Raw genomic sequence first — 21993 nt, forward strand, 5'->3', positions numbered from 1 at the left:
TCTTTTTCACTCGACATGTTAATGAAAAATCACTACTTTATGAGAAATTAGTAGTACTAAGGCACAAATGTGATCACGTAATCGAAGCCAGTAACAAAACCACACTAAAGCAATTGAACACACAAAATGTAGAATGCGCTTGGGGGAGTGTGAATCATTCCACTGTGTGCCGAGTCGACTGCTGATAAAATGTAGCGTTCCGACATGGCACGTCGGATAACTGAAGGCCAGATAAGCAGGACTGTATTGTATAATGAAAAACCTGCTTGTGATGTTTATCAAAAACACTTTCTCCTTTGTAAACTAGACTGATGACTCATAAAAAGGAAAGTGTAATTTCACCAAAAATGAAGTAAACTAGACTTTTAATAATATAATTATGTGCAGTCATGTTGTTGGTTTATTTAAAATAATCAATTAAAATATGAATAACCAATTAAGTGGTATATTTTCAGCCATTATCTCATCCATAGCAGGATATAAAGGTAAATATATATATTTTCATTTGTATTTGTTATATGTTCCTCTAATACACGTAAAATATTTAGTTTTGTAATGCGATTTAACCTTCACATCTGGTGTGTGTGTTTATCTTGTCATGTCATAAGTCAGAAGAACATTTTGCAATGCTCTGCTATTTGTCACAACTCCTAAACACTGGTAATCATATTACGAGGCTGGTCTACAAAGTAAGTTTCCCTGGTGCCGTTTACAGAAACAAAACACAATTTCATGGAAATATTTATTGCAACAGATACAGCAAGTGTCCAGCTATTTTTCAACATATTCGCCACCGGAATTGAGACATTGGTCATACCGTGGGACCAACTTTTGAATACCTGTGTCGTAGAAGTCTGCCGCCTGGGATTTGAACCACTGTGTGACAACCATCTCCGCCTCTCTGTCATTCTCAAAACGCTGACGCTGACCGGACAGGAATTTCTTGAGGTGTAGGAAAAGATGGAAATCACTGGGAGCGAGGTCCGGGCTGTAGGGTGAATGATTAAACACCTCCCAGCTGAACTCCTGCAGGAGACTTGCTGTCCGTCGAGCCGTGTGCGGCCTAGCGTTATGACTGACCGCACTTCACAGTCGGCGGGAGCTGGAATAAGAACCTCCATCTTCAACAGCTGCAATGATGCTACTGTGAGAACGCGGGAAGTACCGTTAGTGCATGCGCCATGCTACGTCATTGCTCTATCACGTACGCACAGTCGCTTCGCGCAATATAAGGTTTGCTAGCTGTGGGACGAGTGGGAAACTTACTTTGAGGACGCGCCTCGTACGTTACCTATAAATTCGTTCAATTTATTCTGATGTTGAAGGGTTGCAGTATTTTGATCATGCAAACACAGCACAGTTATTAGTTCTTTAATAACACGCACTTGAATGATTGTTAGGAAAAACTTATTGATTAATGCCACAACGGATTGGATTGTCCTAGAGCATGAACAGTGTCTAAAATATTGTACCTCCTCAGGACCTTTCTCTCCAACATCATTCCCCACGACTCCCATTGCTTTCCATTTCTTCTTATTCTTCATTCTTAAATCCCATTATCTGTTGGTTGCCTTGTTCACGTAAGCTTCTTTCCAAATATTTACATTCCATTCCTAACGTTCATCGCTAAGCATAATTTCATCCCTCTCACAGGCCTTCTGTCACCGCCATTCCTCCAAGATGTTGCCGAGTGCTTTGTTGTATGCCCCTTACGTATTGGCAGCCTGATCACCTTCATTTCTCTGTCTTTATTCCATTTTGCTTCTCTCCTCTTACCTTAACTTTTCCGCACTAACCACAGTCTTTTCCGTGTACAGCTCATGTTTCTTCACAGTGCCCATTTTGAAGTCCACCCTTACCTTGAAGAACGGTCGGATTCTGGCGTCTTGCAGAATAAGGTTTTCCTGTCTCCTGCCTTGACCTTCCTTTCTGATCCCTTTGTTTAGGGCTCTTTCCTATTGGCTTGAACATTCTTTGTATCCCCTCCCCATGCCTTAGCTGTGGTTGATCCTTCTCCTTATGCTATGCAAAATGTCCACTTCCTGACATCCTCAGTTTTATCCTGAAGATGGAGGCTGTATATTCCTCAAAAATTCTGGTATCTACCTACATGTCCACCCAGGAGACTAATATTACAAGATTCTGTTGATAAAAGTCATTAATTAATTATCTAAGTCCTGCGCTGTAAATTTGTAATAATATTTTGTACGCAGGATCCTGATGCTCCAATTCCAAAGGTGTTTGTTGAGATAGGCTGGCCTGTGGCACAGTGGATTGTAACAATAGGAGGAATGTTTGGACTGTGTGCGAGGTACGTGGGCTGAAGTGGAAGGAACAACATGTCTCGTGTCATTTTTAAATATCTCGCATGTATACGTATTTTCTTTTCTTGTTCTGCCCTCCATGGATTGGGCTGAGGCCTGCTCTGGTTTTATAGTCCTGTTTTTAATAGTGTCTCACCATTTAGGTACTTATTTGGATTGTAATTAAGTACAAATTTTTGAGTCTTATACTGTATGTTCTCTTAAATTGGGTTTACCTTTTTTCTCAAAAGTTCTCTTTAGTGAATAAATATTTGGTTTCTTTCCTTGTATATGTATCTTTTTATTTATTTTTTAATCAGTACATTACTTGACATTTATTAAAAAGTTAATTTCTTTTGCTTGAATGTTGTTAAATTTTTAAATCTTTCTAAATTCTTTAGCCTTCTGAAACAACAAGGAGTTTTGTTGTTGTTACTTTATTAGAGGCCTTTCTCATCTTTGGAACTCTCTTCTGACCACTAGCTTAATTATGCACAAATACTTAGTTTATAAATGACTGTCCTTTTCTGCAGTTGCTATGTACCTCTAATAATTTTCACTAAGACCTTAGTCTCTTATTAAAAACATTTCATTCTTCTGATGGTTTGATGGACAGTCTGGGCAATTAAGGAAAAGAGTGTGTATTTTGATTACTGCCATATTTATTATTTCTATGTTAAATTTTCTATGATTTATGAGAAAGATCAAAGAAACAAGCTCCCATTGTAGGTTATTTATTATTTAGTGTTCTGTCTGACGACAGGTCCATATGAACAGGATCCTTCCATCCTTTTCTCGGACTGGGACCTGTTCATATACGTTCTTGGCAGATGATTCAGAAGTGGTTTGCCATTTCCTTCTTCTGTGTGTGTTGGGATGCCACGGAGAAACCGGGGAAGCCCCCGGAGGAAAACTCTGTGTAGCCTAGACCACGGCCTTGCCCAACAGAAGTTATAAATTCGGGCACCGCCGGGAATCGAACCCGAGACCCCAGGATTACAAGGCCAGCGTTCTAACCGCTAGACCACCTCATCTTATTATTTATTTAGTGTTCTGTCTGACGACAGTTCCTTATGAACAGGATCCTTCCATCCTTTTCTCGGACTGGGACCTGTTCATATACGTTCTTGGCAGATGATCCAGAAGTGGTTTGCCATTGCCTTCTTCTGTGTGTGAATGGAGTAATTGTTGGGATGCCACGGAGAAACCGGGGAAGCCCCCGGAGGAAAACTCCGTGTTGCCTAGACCACGGCCTTGCCCAACACAAGTTATAAATTCTGTCACCGCCGGGAATCGAACCCGAAACCCCAGGATTACAAGGCCAATGTTCTAACCGCTAGACCACCGTGGTATTCATTGTAGGTTATTGTACTAAAATATACAGCTGATGGTTCTGTTTTTCTCAACGTGACTACACTTTTCTGTTGCAGTCTGTTTGGAGCAATGTTTCCTCTGCCTCGAATCATTTATGCGATGGCTATGGATGGACTAATATTCAGATTCCTAGGGCAAGTTCACCACCACTTCAAGACTCCATTTTATGGCACTCTAATAGCTGGTCTATTAACAGGTTTGTCGTAGTCATAAGTAGCATCATTTAACCTTTACTGGCCGACTTCCGCGTGATCCAGCTGGCTGTGCTTCGTTGTGGCGTACCGTGAAACCATTAATTCCATAATTAGTCTTGCTGACAGTCTCGTAGTATGAGAGTAGATTTCAATCCCCTGTTCATGTATTATAAATGCTAAAGGAGCAAGGCATTGACTAAATTGACGTATGCGTCAGTTCCAGTGACTGGTTCTTGTGAACACTGAAATTTAAGCTTCATGAAAAGTATCAAATTTCTGACAGGCTTATTGACTGTTACTTATTTAAGAAGAACTCTTCTCGATGGAGTCAGTTACGTAGCGATGAGGAATACATTTTCTCTGATTGGATTTTGTCAAATAAAGTGGTACTCCAGTAGACTGCGGACGGATTTTTTCAAGCACATGGTTCTCAAATCCATTAGCTCATGTTGGTGTTGTAAATTCCCTAATATCTTGTTTCGCAGGTCTGGCAACACAATGAACGGAATGATGAAATAGTAATGTTGAAGTATGCATTATTCAAGCGTTAGAATTTACTGAATTATCAAAGGGTTTTTTTTTCTGTAGGCTTAATGGCAGCAATTTTTGACCTCGATCAGCTTGTGAGTATGATGTCAATTGGAACTCTTCTTGCATATACCATTGTAGCTGCATGTGTTCTGCTTCTTCGGTAAGTTGCTCGGTGTAGTGGTAAGGGTTTGTCAAAGTTTTGTTATTGGTAATATGTTAAATAGTATGGGATATATTCTGCGCGTTACTGATGCGTATTATGTTAATTTGAGCAAGATAGATATTATGATGAGAGTGTAGGTTCATCTGGCTGAGGACAGGAATTTGTATCAGGGCCTTGTAAACACAGTCGGGAACTGTGAGGTTCCTTAAGGGGTGTGTGGGGTGGATTTATTGAGTAGCTGAGTGACTGTCAGCTTCTCAAGAAGGCCTCTGCCACATTTATTTAGTAGTTATAAGTATAGATGGATGTCCTGCGCGGTCTGAGGCATCTCGCTTCGGACCGGCGATACGGAATGCTCGCTGGTTCGAGTCTCGGGGGAGAAGAAATTTTCTCATGAGCTTTCGACCGGTGTATGGGACCGGTGCCAACCCAGCATCGTGAGGAAATTGGGGAGCTACAATGAGTAGCAGGAAAGCTAGCGATGGCTGGGGGTTCGTCGTGCTGACCACACGTCACCCTATATCTGGTTGGATGATCGTTCACCTCTGCTTAGGCATGTGAACGTGAGGCCAGCAGTCAAGCTAGTCGGCTTTGGCTCTCTGGAGCTGTTACGCCACGGACTTTTTTAAGTATAGATAGATTCCAGTTGATATAGTATTTGTGCCAGTATCTGATACTGTACAGTTTAATATGTCAAAGAACCGACTGCTTTGTCTTCCTTTGAATTTAAATTTAAATTGCATTTCTTTGATAAGATTGTAGTTTATTCCACTTATTTTATTTTAATAGTTGAGTAGTCAGTAAAGGAGGCAGAGGTGTTGGAACACTATCTGTGGTGGAGGTACGCAGTTACCCTATTCTGTGTTTGAATCCAGTTTCTTTGAGTGTGTCAATTCTAACTTAGGTACGAAGCTGATGTCCATGAGGAGACTGAAGGTTATGCATTGCTTCCATCTGATGTGAACAGTAATGAAGGAGAGGAGACTGTGTAAGGATGTAACTGTTGTTGTTATCATTTCTTACTTCCGCTTGTGGTGAAGAATGCAGGTGGCTGGAAATGAACTAATATAGCTGTGTGAAGCTGTTTAACTTCATCACTCACTCAACTTTCTGATCTTATTACTATACCAGCGATCGTTTTGTGCATGTGAAATGCAGTTTTTAAGTGAGAACTTCTCTGGTGTTAAGTCTTTCTTCCTTTGCTCTCATTCGTCTCTTCGTGCTTACGGAGTTTGTCGGTACATCGGCGTTTTCAATTCTGACATAATGACTTCTCTAGAAAGTAAAATATGAAATGAAATTTAATTCTGATGCATTTCTTACAGGCAGTGATTTCTAAACTGAAAGAAAATCATGCGGGTGTTGATGCCTTTGTTATATTTGTTGTTAGTTCACATTGTAGAGTCGTTTATATTGCTACTATTTTCTGTTCCCTTCCAAAGGGAAATATGAGAACATATTTTGGTTTTTCATTAAGTAATTGATGATGTTTCAGAGTCATTAAGGTGATTAATACAATTAATTACGTAGACTGAAGTGCTTTGTTGTTAACTGTCTATATAAAACACATGGACCCCCTGATGCTGCTGCTATAAACCCATCTTAACCTGTAAAGTAAGAAAGGGATATAAACTTTTTGAACCAAAAGTTCTTTCATGTGAGAACACAAATGGTGCAATACAAATTAAGTGCAGAATTTTTCATGTAAGATTTGTAGTGAAATGAAGATTTTCTCTCAGAGTTTGTTTGGGAATAATAGCATTGGTGTACTTTGTGCTTGAGGTCAAATTTGATTCAGAAAAGCTAACACTGTAACACTACAGATTTGAAAAGTTAGAAAATCTGTTGTGGGGTATAACAGTTTGTTAAATTTAAACTGTGCTGAATAATTTGAATTTGTGAAGTGGAAAATTGAGATGTCTACAGATCAAATAGATCTAATCAATGTATCTTATGTACCCTCTGCATCCAGACCGGTTCAGGGACCCACCCAGCCTCCTATTCAATGGGTACTGGGGTTCTTTTCTGGAGGTAAAGCGTGACCACTCACCCTCATCTAGTGCCAAGGTCAAGAATTAGTAGGAGCTATATCACCTCTCCCCCTAAGTGCCTACATGGCGTATAGTTGGATCTAGCACTGTAATATGCATCACAAATAAAAAGTCACAATATGGACAGACACCAAAATCTTGCTCTATCTTACTATGCATTTTAGACTTTTTTCAGATATTTTTATAATGCTGTTAGTTCAGAATGCATGAAGTGTGATTTGCTTTCTACATACATTTCTTTATACATGTTAAGACTATGATCAGTACGTAGGATTTGAGGTTTTCATGGCAGTAAGTCTGAAGATGGCTGTCTTCTGGGTTGTTGCACCATTGGTCTCGTATAAGTATATTGACGTTTCAGAGGTCCTTGCTGCCTTCATAATCATGTCTTATTACTCTGATGATGGAGGCAGCAAGGACCTCTGAAACGTCAATATACTTCTACGAGACTAATGGTGCAACAACCCAGGAAGAAAAACCTTATGTGCAGTGCATTTGTGTGATCAAGAACATTATCCTCTTATTAATTATATTTCTTTCAGGTATGAAGACTTTGATGTCTATGGAGGAAGTGATATTATAAGTTCAGAGTACATTGAATCAACAAATTTGGTGACTCTTAAGGAGCCTGTATCATTTAAAACAGTCTCAAAACAAATGTTCAATCCATTCAGAATAAAACATCCAACATCCCTGTCATCGAGAGTTGTTGCTGCAGAGGTGCTGGCATTTGGTACGTTATGCTGATGTAAAATCCCTGTGACATGTGAAGGGGCTGTATTCTGTCATAACGTATGTCGCTGCATTTAATTTCCATGTTAAATATTCAGAAAGTTGGAAGTCTTAAAAAAAATTAAAAAGAATATTCAATTCTAAAGGGTTTTGACGACGGTAGTTTACACTTAAAATTATTCATTGTCAGGACTTTTTCCATCATCTGTTCTTTAAAACTACGACGTTTCAGAGGCTGGTTCTGTCTCCATCTTCAGGTGAGAGGTACCTACTCTGTTGGGTCCCTTAGATAGAGCTAGTCTCTGTCACTGGACAATTAAATCGTGCAATTATTTCAACTTATCCACCCAAGTACGGGTTCTGTCAGTAGATTATAATACTTAAATGATAAAATAAAAATTATAAGACTGCTCTGTAAGCAACCAGTTCTGACATAAAATCCCCGCTATCAGCATTTTGTGTTTTAATTACTCCGTATTTGATGTAAAAAGTTTCAAGATGGAAATGGTAATGCAAGGTTATTTTATTCATGCAGGTGTGCTGTCTACATTATTGGGACTGTGTGTCATATTCTGGGAAAGTGACTTGGCAGATCTTAATCCATGGGCATTATCTGTGACATCATTTATAGCTGCCATTTTGGTTCTCATCCTACTGTCAGTCAGTTTGCAGCCCACATCTTCAGTTCCTCTCTCCTTCAAGGTAAGATAATTACGCAGGAGGCAGCATTGTTGTTCATCACACTAGAAACAAAATATGTCCCTCAGAAGAGACAAATATGAGCCGGGATAGCTCAGTCAGTATAGTGACTAGCTACGGGCTGGACGACCGGGGTTCGATCCCCGACGGGGGCAGAGGATTTTTCCTCTAGCCTCTGCGTCCAGACCGGCTCTGGGGCCCACCCAGCCTCCTCTACAATGGGTACCGGGGATCCTTTCCCGGGGGTAAAGCCGGCCGGGGCGTGATGCTGACCACTCACCCCCATCTAGTGCCGAGGTCAAGGAAGAGAGGAGCTATACCTCCACTCACCCCAAGCACCTACATGGCGTATAGTGGGACAGACTTTACTTAGAAGAGACAAATAAACATTAGGACTCTGTACAGCAAAAGCCACGCACTGTTCAGTTTCTTCCTAGCAACACAATCATGGTTTCCTAGTCTGCAATATTTGATGCAAACAATGAGCGTGGAACCAAAAGTTAGACCTACAAAGGGCCAGTCGCTTTCTGAGAGGATGCGCTTGCTCTCAAAAGAAGATAACGTTTCATTGCAGTAAATTCAAAAGAACTTCCTGTATTACTGAAAATTTGTTTTCATTTTTTTTTCCACCATCTTGGTTGTATAAATTATACAAGTCTGCAAATGTTGAATCAAATTTTGAAAATAGTTTTTCAATTATTGTAACATATATAATAAAAATGCTGAATCTGAATGTCTTCCGGGTTGTTAGGACACGTATTCTGGTAGAAGTTTACTGATGTTTCAGAGGTGCCTGCCACCTATATCAAAGAAATGAAGGATGCAGCAAGCACCTCTGAAGCATTGATAAACTTCTGCCGGACTACACGTCATGACAACCCAGAAGACAGTAGTTCCACAAGTGCTGCTATGAAAATCTGAAATCTCGCCAATGAAAATTCTATCACATACCTCGCAACCACACTGGATTGTATGCATGTATGTCATACAAATGAGAATAACTTTTGTTTTATCACTGAACAACTAATAACTTGACAAGTTATTTGAAAGCTAGCTGCAGTAATGCAATTATTGTACTTGTATATGAATTAACCACCATTTACAACCCAAAATATTTATGTGTGTCAGTATATATCAGTGGTCCCTAGGACTCATTAATTTATTTTCTTATTTTAATAATGAAAAATATGTAATACCAATAAAGGAAAGGATTACCAAACTTTAATTTTGTACTTAGCTAATGAAAGTTGGTATTATTTTGCTTATAGGAATTATGAACATAATGTAAGTAAAAGTTACAAATGTTTAAAGAAGAAAAATTGTTTGATATTCTTATGTTTGTTTTCCTGTATTGCATACTGTTGTGTATTTAATTTATTTAATCATATTTTACTTAAGACAGTTTCAGTAACTAAACTACATATCATCAGAGAAGATGATGCCATTGATTAAGGAATTGGAAGTAAGGCTGTGGAAGGAAGTGGTTGTGGTCTAATTTAATGCCCTTTCATGTAATTTCCATGCAAGGACAGAGGAAAATTACATAAAAATCCAGTCAGGATAGCTGGGCTATGGGCTAAAAATTTGAATCCTGATTATATGGTTATTTGAATATTAATCATTTTAGACAGTGCCACATTAGATGTGAATCGGTGTGATGCCTTAACTTTAATTGGTGACATCTTAGATATTAAAGACCCCAAGTTCTTTTGCAGGGAAATGAGACTCACATACACAGTATCAAATAATCTGAAACGTATTATATTATCTGTCTTCTTAATCTCATGTACATTTCATTTAGGAACAAACTGTAACCAGCTATTGTCTTTCAATAGGTACCATTTGTACCTGTGATCCCAGCAGTGAGTATTCTGATAAACATTTATCTAATGCTGAAACTGGATGCAGACACGTGGATCAGGTTTGGAGTCTGGATGGCGATTGGTGAGTTCTGCTTCTTCTTATTTAAGATATGCACATTCAGGATAATAATAAGACAGTGACAACCTCTTAGTATTATATGCAACATCCTAACTAACCTTCTTTAACTGTCGATATGATCCATTTACGTACAAAGCAACCTGTCTCTCGATGATGATTATTATTATGATTTGTGGTACGAGCACACATTTTTTGTTGTGTGAATGGGTGTTGATTACTGTTTACATGGATTTCCAACTTGTTATGCATTGCACCGGTGTACCACTGAGCAATTAACCTCTGAGTTAAGTCTTGCTAGCAACCCCATAATATAGGGGTTTGAATCCCCTGTTTGATAAAGGTTGAAGAAGCTACATTTACCAGCCAGGTATGTGTTCATTATAATGCTGTGAATTGTTCGGAATCACAGTAAAGAAGTCCATTGAGTGGCTGTTCTGAATTATTCTTGTTTGTAAATAGTGCACAACAGTAATTAAGAGCACGGTGGTCTAGCGGTTAGAACGCTGGCCTTGTAATCCTGGGGTCTCGGGTTCGATTCCCGGTGGTGCCCGAATTTATAACTTGTGTTGGGCAAGGCCGTGGTCTAGGCAACACGGAGTTTTCCTCCGTGGCATCCCAACAATTACTCCATTCACACACAGAAGAAGGCAATGGCAAACCACTTCTGGATCATCTGCCAAGAACGTATATGAACAGGTCCCAGTCCGAGAAGAGAAAAGGATGGAAGGATCCTGTTCATATGGACCTGTCGTCAGACAGAACACTAAATAATAATAATAAGCATCTCTCTTGTGCATATTAATTGCTTCTTGCCTACATACTTGGCTATTTAGTTGAATGATGAAACTGCAGGGTGTGTAGAAAAAATTATGAGGAATCACTGCATGTCAGATATAATTTTGGATAAGAAATAGCTTTAACTGCAGGAATGAGCAAAATGGGTAGAGTTACATTAATGCACTTAGTTTGTGTATTTGTGTTTCATGCCAGGAGACCAAGCAATAAACATTATTATATACATAAACAACTATAACCTTAGCATATTGTTTCAAAAGTACTATGCGTATCATCAGTAGCTTTTTATTCGTAGGTAAATGTTTCTAAATGCTCTTCAGAATTTTTTAATACCTCCTTTCTCATGTCATCTTCAAAACAAGATGCAGTAGCTCAGTACATTTTTAAAACAATTAAATTACTAGTAAAACGTGTATTTGTAAATTTATGAATCCTTTTAAGTAGTTACAAGTGCACTATTAAGATGTAAAGATGGCCCTGTTATCAGAAAGTCACTTCCTGGCAAAGGTACAATAACTAAATGTAACACGTGCGAAGCTCAAATGCTGTCACTTTGGTTGAATGAATGACTCAAGAGTTTTTTTATTGGTAGAACCAAACTGCTTGTTTATAGCTGCCAGGACATGAAACTTATTTAATAATCTAAACCATAACTTGTCTTAGATTTTATATTAAAATTTCTGCCATACCGGTTAAAATATTTCACCACCATGACTCAACCATTAGAGCCCTTTTTAACAGAAGCAGGTCACAGCACTCGAGAGTGAGGTCATTAATGTAAGAGATGCTGCAGGTTGCTGGACATGGACCATATTGATGGTCTTGGCAGAGGAAGTCTGGCACTGCTTTAGTCAGTTTCATGGGCATATCTTTTGTATGACATCAAAATTTATTTTAATAAAATGTTATGAATAAATTATTCCTCTTGATAGACACTGCTTTATCTCTTTGCATGTGTAGTAAATGATTAGGAAGAGGTAAGTTACATATTACCTGCATTATGTGTGCTTTAAGGACCAGGGGCCAAGTCCACATATTACTATATCTTTTTCTAACATGTGCATGAGTTACTTTGGAAAGTTTTAAAATGTGGCATAAGCAGAAATGTACAAGAGACCTTGGAGAGAGTTAAACTATGAAGTGTTGTCAAGAACACATGATGTCTGTGGTTTGACTCATTGCAAAGCTCATTTTAGAATTATTTCCTAATGCAAACCATTGTGAGATAGTGTGCATATACTGAGCAGTTTATTTTATAAATCCAAAATTAGATGAACTTTAAAGAAATAATAATTTCCATGTATATGAAACCAGTCTTCATCCTTTCAAACAGGACTTAAACTAGAAAGTTCTTCAGTCTCACATCACTTAGTTTAAACGTAATTAAATTCAAAAAAATTGCGTATGCATAAAGAATTATCTGAACGTAAGTTTTTAAGTATGTTTATACTTCCACAGCTTGTTTTACTTGCAGAGGCCCTGCAGTATTTAAAAACTTGCTCTTTTTTGGTTTCCTTGAAGGTTTTGCTATTTATTTTTTATATGGCGTGAAGAAAAGCAAAGCAAAGTACTTCAGCGATATGATGAAAGAACTTCAACCTGCCAGCAGCCAACTTAATGAAGAGCCTCAAACTCTTAGGATGGACAAAGGGAAATATCAGCTTTCTGAATCCCATACCGCAACCAATGCAGCTGATTACAAGCATCCAGAGAAAAGCATCATAATTGGTCAAGACAGTCCCAAAATGATCAATGGGATGTTATTACAGCATGATAGTGTCTTGAATCAAAAGTTGGATTCCAAAATAGACAATGATTATATTCAGAAATCGTTGGTTAACATCAATAATTTGGGAAGTCTTTTGTATGATAATGACGAACTGAATTATGGTAGGGAAGTCATAGCTACCACTGGCAGTGATGATTACAGAACAGAATACGAGAATAAAAATTCAACCATTACTCATAATGCACCTCTCCCCAACACAGGTGACGGCTCTGTTGCAAGGGAGGCTGCTGCTGCTTCTGTTGTGTGTGATTTGTCTGCTTCTGTTATGTCATCTCCTGCAGATGTTTCCCTGTCTTCAGAACATGTTAGAGCTATCGATGCAAACCATGTGGGAAGGTCACTTAGCGACAGAAGTGCAAGAAATTTATATCCAAATGTGATAGTTTTGTCATGTGATTCAGATGATGAAGTTATGGAACAAGGCGAAGTCATAGTTGCAGGATTTGGTGATTGTGATGATGATCCTGAGTCTTTTCAGCCTTTTCTCCAGGGGGAATCTGTTTCTAAGATTCAAGAATACAACAAACAAAGTACAAGTACTGAAGATTCCGAATTAAACCAAGAACTTGGTGTGACACCATCACAACCACCGCCCCCACCCCCACCCCCACCTCCTCCTCCTCCTCCTCCTCCTCCTCCTCCTCCTCCTCCTCTCCCATCCTCACTCCCTTCTCGACCAATAACTGCTTCCAACATTTTCTCTGAGACAGTGTCACTTGGAGGTAACTCAAATAGCATCAGAAGTGGCAGTGCTAAGAGCAAGACTGAACCAACCTCACCAGTCACTCCGGATCTCACATTTAATCTCAGAATGGGAAGTTTGAAAACTTCAGATTTTGTCAACAAACTGGAAGCTGTGTTGCAGGAGAAACTTGATGTTGTGAAACACGATGCAACGCATAAAAAGCCACGATTATTTACAAAGAATTTCACAAATAGTAAGAGCAGTGCCAACACAGAGAAGCCAAAACATAATTTGACAGTAATCACTATGAATTCAAATAAAGAACAGAGTGGAGAAATAGAAAACAAGAATGATTCAGCAGAAAAGAATGAAGTCACAGAAAGTCAATCAGACGAACATCTGACAGATAGAGAAATTGAACGTGCTACTATAAAAGGAAAACTTGAAATGTTTTTTGCCAGTCGAGGTGACCCATCAGTTCTACCAAGACTATCGAGTCATCCAAACTTAGCCTCTTTAGCAAGTGAAGGTAATGAGATGAAAGCTGAGAATGATGATGCACATCCAAACCAGAAACAACATCCAAAGAAACCACTAGTTAATGGGACAGAAAAATTTAAAGTAGACAATGAAAATAATAATTTTGATGTAGTGAGGAAACAAAGATTATTAATGGGTGAGGTTCTTGCTTCACTAAAGTTTGTTGCAAGTAAAAATATGTCTGTAAACACAGATGATTCGGAACTTGCAAATAAATCTGATGCTAGCGAAGAAGATGAAGTATTTGGAGATATAACACAACTTTCCAAAGTTAAAATTAATGTAGGGCAGTAAGTCGTTTAAGAGCGCAAAAGTACAGTTATTTAAAATATACATTTCTGAGACAGTTACTGCAATGTGATGAAGTTTTAAGAGAAAATTAAATTCTATACTGGAACAAGTGTTGTCAATCTTTGTGTGTGTCTGTCTACATTCATGCATCCATGCACACGCACAAGAATCAATATTTATGTATGTATACACATATATAATCCAGAAGCAAATTAGTACCATATTTATTGATCATTTAGTGGAATTTATAAGCTTACTTAATTCTTGATTATCCAGAATAATGGAGGGTAGAAACCAATATTTAATACTCATTATCCTTTTCTGCACTTTTTACTGTTCCCTACTTTTATACAAACACTAATACTTAGTTCATTATTGATCTTGTTGTTCCAGTATTTGTGATATGTTGTAAACAATTGTATTATACAGTTGGGAATTTTTAAAGATGCTGGCTCTGTGCTGATTCATAAAGTTTTGAAGCAGATGTGTCTGTAGTTAAAGTTAATTAAAATTCACTCTCTTGCTTATGAATGAAAGAAAATAATACTATCTGAGCAATTGTGTGGTACATAGAACCTTTTATTTCATATACTGATTTCCACACATAGATGTGGTCCTGACAGCTGACAGAACTTATAAAAGACTTTGAAAGTGAGAATTTCTTTAAAATGCGTAGTGACATCTGTGCATAGAAACCGAGCATCGGAAGGAAGTCGGCGTAAACTGCCGGTTCATATTCTCAGCAAGGATATTGCTTTCCAGTATAGTGAAGTCATAATGGCACCTACAAATGTGCAATGACTGTCTCCTTCCTCATCATCCCTTTTAACTTTACACTCCTGACCATTTAACAGTCTCTCACCTGACACTACATAATCAGTAGTTGATACAATGTCAGTTAATAAATAATGTAGGAGCCCATCTGTACATTTTACAGTGTATGAACCATGCCCTTTGAAAGAGAGTAATTTTAAACAGCACATTCCAATAAAACATAAATATTTGCTTTAAAGACTTATAAACTTATAAACAAGGTACAGTGTAAGGAAGTTGCATGGGAAGATTGGAAGATTTTTGTTTTAAGATTGTTTATAGACAATTTCCTCTCTTTCTTCTCTTTTGTACATAATTAATTGTTGACAGACAACTTATGTTAATTTTCTCAGGTTCTTACATGCACCATACATGCTCATTTATGTTATTTATGAAGTTCATTTCCTTCAAATAATAAGGTAGACACAGGGAAATATAGGTTATGTAAATTGTAATAAAATGGTTATCTCATGTATAAAGTAAAGATTTTGCGGCAACTGAAGTTGATGAAAGAAGACTCCTGGGTTACGAGCTGGGTCGGGTGGCTGTATAGCAAATAAACCATATCTTCTGCCAACGTTTCGAGAACAATCTCTGTTCTCATCCTCAGGGCTGCTTGGTAACCAGTCGATCCTTTGTTACGCGCTCGCTGAGTTCCCAGCAGCAAGCATGTAACAAAGTATCAACTGGTTTCCAAACAGCCCTGAGGATGAGAGCAGAGATTGTTCTCGAAACGTTGGCAGAAGATACGGTTTATTCACCGTTCAGCCACCCGACGCAGCTTGTGACCTGGGAGTCTTTCATCAAAATTGTTATCTGATTTCAGAATGACACTGATGTTCATATATGCCCCAGCTTTCATATAGCATACGTTAACACCAAAAAAATTTGCGTTATTGATATCTAGTCCCTTTAATGTCTTGAAAACCTTTTGTTTGCTCTTTCTTGTTTTGATTGTGCAGAAGAGGCGCAAATTATGTTGGATACACGATACATTGTTTGAGCTTCTTGTTAACTTTTATGTTGTGAGATTGATTTGATGTGACAAGTATTTAATTATTGATACACACATTATTGTTGTTGTTGTTGTTGTTGTTGTTGTGGTACTGTACCACAGTTCTGTGAGGGATTCCATTTGTATAGTTTGATATGCTATTTGATAAGCTGTGTTTAATATCTGCATTTCTGGCATAAATCACCTATAATGTACCACTATTTAATTTTTGTTGAAATCATTGAAAAAGTACATTTATGATTTGTTCCTTGCCACATACTGCAGCAGCTTAGTTAAAATTAAAAAGTGTGCATGTTAAAATTAACACTTATTTTCTTAACTGGTGTTAACATTTATTTATTGTATGTTATTTCCTCTAATAAGGGCAGATGTTTCTAACTGCATGTACTAATATGCTCTTCCTATGTTGTGCTCTGACTGTCTTTATTGCATCTGTTGTTATGAAAGTAGAAAATTACCCTAACCTGTGTTTTAACGTTGATGTGAAATGCATGTTTGCGTTCCTTCTCTAGTCTCTTCCACTTTCTGTGCTTACATAACTGTAAATAATTTGTTAGGTGTATCATCTAACATTTATTACTTATTTAAAATTATGGTTTTAGCTAGTTCTACTAAATAGTATTTATGTATATAACATGAAAGTACTCTAATGATGATATCCTGTTAATATAGTAGAGTACAATAAGTCACCGCATCGCTTTTTGTTTGATAAGGGAGGGTAGAAACTGGAAGGCTTACACTGCATTAAAAAAGCTGCAGTATTTGCTATTACTGTAATCAATATAAGGAATATGTAGTGGTAAAGGAGGAGATAAATATATCTGTTTACATTTTGTTTAACCTATTTTTATCACTCTTTACATGATAGTGATTTTAAACAATCAGCAGGCAGGGTGGAACTCACTGAGGTATTGAAATATAATTAAATGTACAGAAGTAATCACAGGAAGGACATAACATGCAAATTCATGTTATTTGGACCACTACATAAAATATTAAAATCAGTCATGTGTAAAATATCTTCCGTCTTCATTTTCACATAAGGTATGTTATTCAGTAGGATTAAGTGACTTGGTGAATAAATAATGGTTGCCGAACACGCGATATGCCTATTGTCCTGTTATTCATTTGTTGTCCCCATGATTATATCAGCTTGGTTGCATTTTATAAATTCTCCAAATAAAAGTTAACTTACTTTTATCTCGCCTCAATACCTGAGAGAAATGAAGAGTAGAGGATCCTACATGCTTTGAACGAGGGTGGATTGTTAGATATTGGGAAATTGGTATTGGGATGTGAACAGGATTGGAGGGGTACAGGTAGGGTGTATAAGATGACGTTAGGTTTCAATAGATTCTGTTAACAGAGACTTACATATCTTGCCCTCCCCCATCCTAAATGAGATACTCCATATCTTTAAATCTAGGAGCTCTGGATATGTAGTATATACTATCTCCTCATTGACAATATGAATAAAATTCATAATAAATAAAGAAATCTCATCTCATCACCTCATTTCCTAACTGTCTGCTTGCAGAACTTCTTCATCACCACTTTTTCTAACGCATGCAATCACTAATACATTTCCTTCACCTTTCTTTTACAGTATTTTGTAAACTTCCTTTTCAATGACCTCTCGTTCCTCCTGTCTTCATCTTCTGCCTACTATTCAGCTTCTCTTCCATCAACTCCTTTCTTTCCTGTGTAAAGGATGCAGAGAACAGAGAAAGAAGAAATAAAATAATATCTTCCCAAACCACGTGAGTGCAAAAAAGAACTTTTTCCAGCACCTTCTTCCTAACCATTTGGCAACTGAAACTTCTTTCATCAACCAAGTGGTTGACAAAACTTGCTTCCATCACTTCTCCTAAACATGTGCTCATTAAAAGTTTCTTTTTTCACCTCTGTTACTAATTACATGAACACTGAAACCTCTTTCATCATTTCTTTTACTTACAATTATTTATTTTAATCCGTCTTATCACAATATTTAAAATTTCTTATAATTAAGATAATAAAATATCATTGATGTTCCATATCGATTGATCGATTTACATTTTGGAACATCCTTTACACAACATGTTTCAGTTTTTATAAAACCATCATCAGGTGTAAAAGATTTACGAACTTAAAACTCAAATATGATTCCATTTGGTGATGTTTCATGCCATTTGTTTTTCAATTTTGGGCGAAGTGTTGTCTTTTCTTAAATTTTATCAGATGTACATATCGGTCCTAGATGTAGGAGTGATTGTTCCGATATATCCAGAAGTACGACTGTCATCGTATAGGTGTGGGTCAATAAATCGATCAATCGATATGGAACATCAATGATATTTTATTATCTTAATTATAAGAAATTTTAAATATTGTGATAAGACGGATTAAAATAAATAATTGTTAGAATATTCACAATATGACACAATTACACTATCTTCTTTTACTTATCATGAAGTCCATAAGTATGTTTTCCATGACATCCGTTCTTGAATCATATGCTCACTGCCAACTGGCTAGTGCCCTGCTCCTCTGTTCCTTCACTCCCTACTCACCACCTACTGCCTAATGTATTTTAGGTTTCCTGTACTCCCCAAAATACATTTACTCTGAAGATGGCAACCGTATTGCTTGCTGAAATGTTTGAAATCTTGAACATTCTCACCCCAAAGTTCTTACATGGCAAATAGTGGGAATTGGATACTTGAACGACCCATTCTTTAAGTGCCTGAGCACTGCGGGTCCCAACTATTGTTGGCTTTGATCTATAGACATTTGGTAGGACTCCTTGGATGAGGGATCAGCCTGTATATAGTGGGACACCTTTTCTATACTTTACTTTGTACCTGCAGTTGTTGCAGATATATGAGAAATACATTAATAATTTCTGGATGTGTAAAATGTTACAAAGTTTTGCTCTCTGGCTGTCACACTATTAAAAAACAATGGCATAATATTACATCGATATTTTGGTCCTAAAATGTATCACTCATATATGGTGTGCAAATATATATGTATGGTTTTTGTAAATACACTATGGCACATATTTTGTAAATGCATTTTGAATGTACACTTTTGCATGTTGTATTACTTTGACCAATAACAATGAAAACAAATAAAAAAAATGTACACAGAAGGCCTGTATGGGACTGTTGTAAGAGATATAGATTAATTAAATATATTATCCCAGTGGGGAGAGCAGCATGAAGTGTTTTTCATAGCCCAAGGTATAAATAGGAGACTAATATTAAGACCCATTGGTAGGCTTTTGTAATTATGGTGATGAATCTGTAGTTTCCATAACAAAGTAGTCCTTAAACATAAAGTTCAGTAGTAGGGGTTGCATGTGGTCTTATTTATGGTTTTAAGGACATTTATAAGCACTTCTCATTCTGGTGCATTCGCCTCGCAATCGATGTGAGAATAAAATATTTTAACCTTTATCATCTAAGCTTTACAGCTTACATGTCATGCAATGCCATTCCATACTGCTAAACTGGTAATCCCAGAGTTAGAGTGCAGTTGACTGCCCTATAATACAGAGATTTTAATCCCCTGTTGTGTGATATGAATCTGTATCCTGAAATCACAGATGTTTCAGTGTAATTACAGTGCAGATCTACAAATATATTCACTGTACCCAAGTGTTAAATAAAAATTAAGCACAAAATTCATATCATGATGGGAGTACCATCATCCCGACCACCCGTAGGACTTCTTTTTGCAGCCTCAGTATTCTAGTGCTCAGAACTGGCATGATAGTGAAACAGCTGCCACAGTGCTAAATGGGTTGTACCTTCTCACCAGGTGTGACGCTCTACTTTGGATACAGCATACGACACAGTGAAGAGGGAATGTTCCATTGTGCAACACCAGTCCCTGTGCATGGTAAAAGGACAACTTATTCTAATGAAAAGGGATCTTCTGATATAAAATGAGATTTGAACTATTTTCATAGACAGGCAGTCTTTAAATTAATTTAAAATAATCTGTTCCTCATGAAACTTGCATGTTAAATTAGTCTCGATAGAAAACTAAATGAGTGATGCATTTAAGCAATACAAATCTCTTCAGAAGTTGATAATTATTAGAAAGGCACAGTGGGATCTTTAAGAAGGATTATTAGTTTCGTAGACTGTGAAGATATGAGAGACATGTCATCAATTTCTGTAAATGTTCAAAGTGGTTTTTCATCAAAAGATAGTCATTATGGTACCTATGATTTATACCAAGATGTTGGATTTTTCACAAGAAATTAGTGTGCTGGCTTGTGACACCAATGTACATTAAAATGGATCTGAAATAATCCCATAATATTTATGAATGATTTTGTCTGGAGCTACATAGAACATTGTGAAACTGGATGAAAAAATGCTACAAATATTTCCGGGTGGAAGTAAATAGCAGTCACACAATGAAAGTATTATTTGGACTAAACTTCTTGAATGTAACATGTTGATAAAAAATCTTATATCTGGTGTTTTCATAATATTTGATCTGATTTGTGTTTGCTATTCAGACACCAAGGTGTGATTCGAGAAAACTGTGTAGTAAGAGTACAGAGTTTCTGTTTAAAATCTTGCTTTAAAGATTAAAAGGAACTTTAAATTCAAACTATTTTTATGATTAGTAATGTTACATGTAAAATAAACATTGTGATAAACATAACATTCCATTTTATACAAATATTTAATACAAAAAGCAATGAACAAAGCCATTTTACTTTATTTAGTTAAAAAACTCCTACCCCTTTTACTGTACTGCAGTTTTGTGGCTTGTCCTTTCATCCTGGATTTACCTTCTCAAACCACTGTTTATACATGCATACATTTACATCATATTAATGAATCGGTGGTGACAGGACACACCTTCTGCAGTGTAAGATGCAGTAATAATGTGCAGGTTGTTTTAAAAATCTCTTAATTCTCTACATTATTACAATGCTGCTTCTTTCTGGAAGGTAGTTTTACATCTAAGCAGTATAAGTGAAAAGATAAGTAACAGAATATTGGTCTGCACTAACACGGTGTTCTAATTAAATCACACGTACCGAAAAATCTGCTTTAGGAATGGAATGAAATTGAAGCACAGAGAAAAGAAACTGCTAGTTCCCGACATTTATCACCTTAAAGATTTTAAAAATACAGTTATTCTAGTAAGCTGCAACAATCAAAATCTCGGTTCAATACAAATTTTTATCGTGTAAATATAAATGACCTGGGACACTGGCAGATTGCGATGTCTCAGTCTTAACCTGATGCACCCAACTACTCCAAATGAGGGATATAATCTCTAACAAATTACAAGTACAATTAACAATGAATAACTAAACCATTTTATCAAGATTAAAATTTTGTCTTCCTTCCAGCATAAGGAAAGCTGCTGGAGAGCTGTACCCGACTTCATCAAATCCTGCCTTAATAAGGTATGCCCCTATATTATGTTTGGTAAAATGTAATGTTCCATCATAGGCCTCAGCATCAGATGAGTGAGTAATCATTTTCATGTTCGTATTCCGAATGAAAGAGACCCCTGTATTCATTTGATACAAGGCTGTGTGGGTCCCAGAGCATAATGTACTGACAATGAAGATCGAGTACCCCCTACGAGAATTAGAACATGCCTCCCTTTATTATCTGAGCCATCATAGCTCACTCATTGTAATGGGTATTCAATATACATATACGGGATGTTTTACAACTGATCTCTTATACATCGAGGGGTGATTTGGGAGGTAATTTCAAGTAAAAAGTGTTCATACAACATTGGTCTTATACGTAACCATTGTAGAACTATGGATGTTTTAAGATGTGCAAACAACAAATTACTATTTGAAAACCAGCCGCACTCTCAGATGTTCACTTGTGGAAACCAGATCTGACACGGATCCTCTGGATGCTGTACCTTTTGTCTGTGGCATATCCTGTTATGTAGCCAGCGCAACATGTTAGTCGAAAAGAAACCAGAGTTTCACAAATTGAGTCAAACTACAAAGAATTGGTTGCTCCAACATGTCCAACTCAGCCGATAAGTCAATCCAGCCTGAAAATTTCTCTGATATGGACTTCCCTCATAAGGAA

The 21993-nt window shown here is 37.2% G+C and overlaps 1 protein-coding gene and 1 long non-coding RNA gene across 13 annotated transcripts in view; one reads left to right on the plus strand and one right to left on the minus strand.

The window, feature by feature from the left end:
- LOC147875152 (uncharacterized) overlaps positions 1-168 on the minus strand; it is a 2618-nt gene extending 2450 nt beyond the window's left edge. The window contains exon 1 of the long non-coding RNA XR_015534708.1: positions 1-168. This exon is cut by the window's left edge and continues 60 nt beyond it. This is a non-coding gene — a long non-coding RNA (uncharacterized LOC147875152).
- The window catches only part of LOC110840133 (high affinity cationic amino acid transporter 1-like), a 42203-nt gene that overhangs the window by 18530 nt on the left and 1680 nt on the right, over positions 1-21993 (plus strand). For 8 of the 12 annotated variants that reach the window (XM_087346867.1, XM_087346885.1, XM_087346908.1 and 5 more), the window contains 8 exons: positions 2214-2311; positions 3734-3873; positions 4460-4562; positions 5470-5553; positions 7159-7349; positions 7884-8050; positions 9883-9991; positions 12305-19117. In XM_087346867.1, coding sequence (XP_087202993.1) covers positions 2214-2311; positions 3734-3873; positions 4460-4562; positions 5470-5553; positions 7159-7349; positions 7884-8050; positions 9883-9991; positions 12305-14091 — 2679 coding nt within the window. In that variant the 3' untranslated portion in view covers positions 14092-19117. Of the gene's footprint in view, positions 1-2213; positions 2312-3733; positions 3874-4459; positions 4563-5469; positions 5554-7158; positions 7350-7883; positions 8051-9882; positions 9992-12304; positions 19118-19720; positions 20627-21281; positions 21339-21993 lie in introns of those variants that run through there. The other 4 variants (XR_015534633.1, XR_015534632.1, XM_022084958.2 and 1 more) reach the window with 3 other exon arrangements.

Source organism: Zootermopsis nevadensis, unplaced genomic scaffold (genome assembly GCF_977971745.1).
Source record: "Zootermopsis nevadensis isolate Lab colony 2312 unplaced genomic scaffold, Znev_1.0 Znev_ptg000001l, whole genome shotgun sequence".
Classification (NCBI taxonomy): Eukaryota; Metazoa; Arthropoda; class Insecta; order Blattodea; family Termopsidae; genus Zootermopsis; species Zootermopsis nevadensis.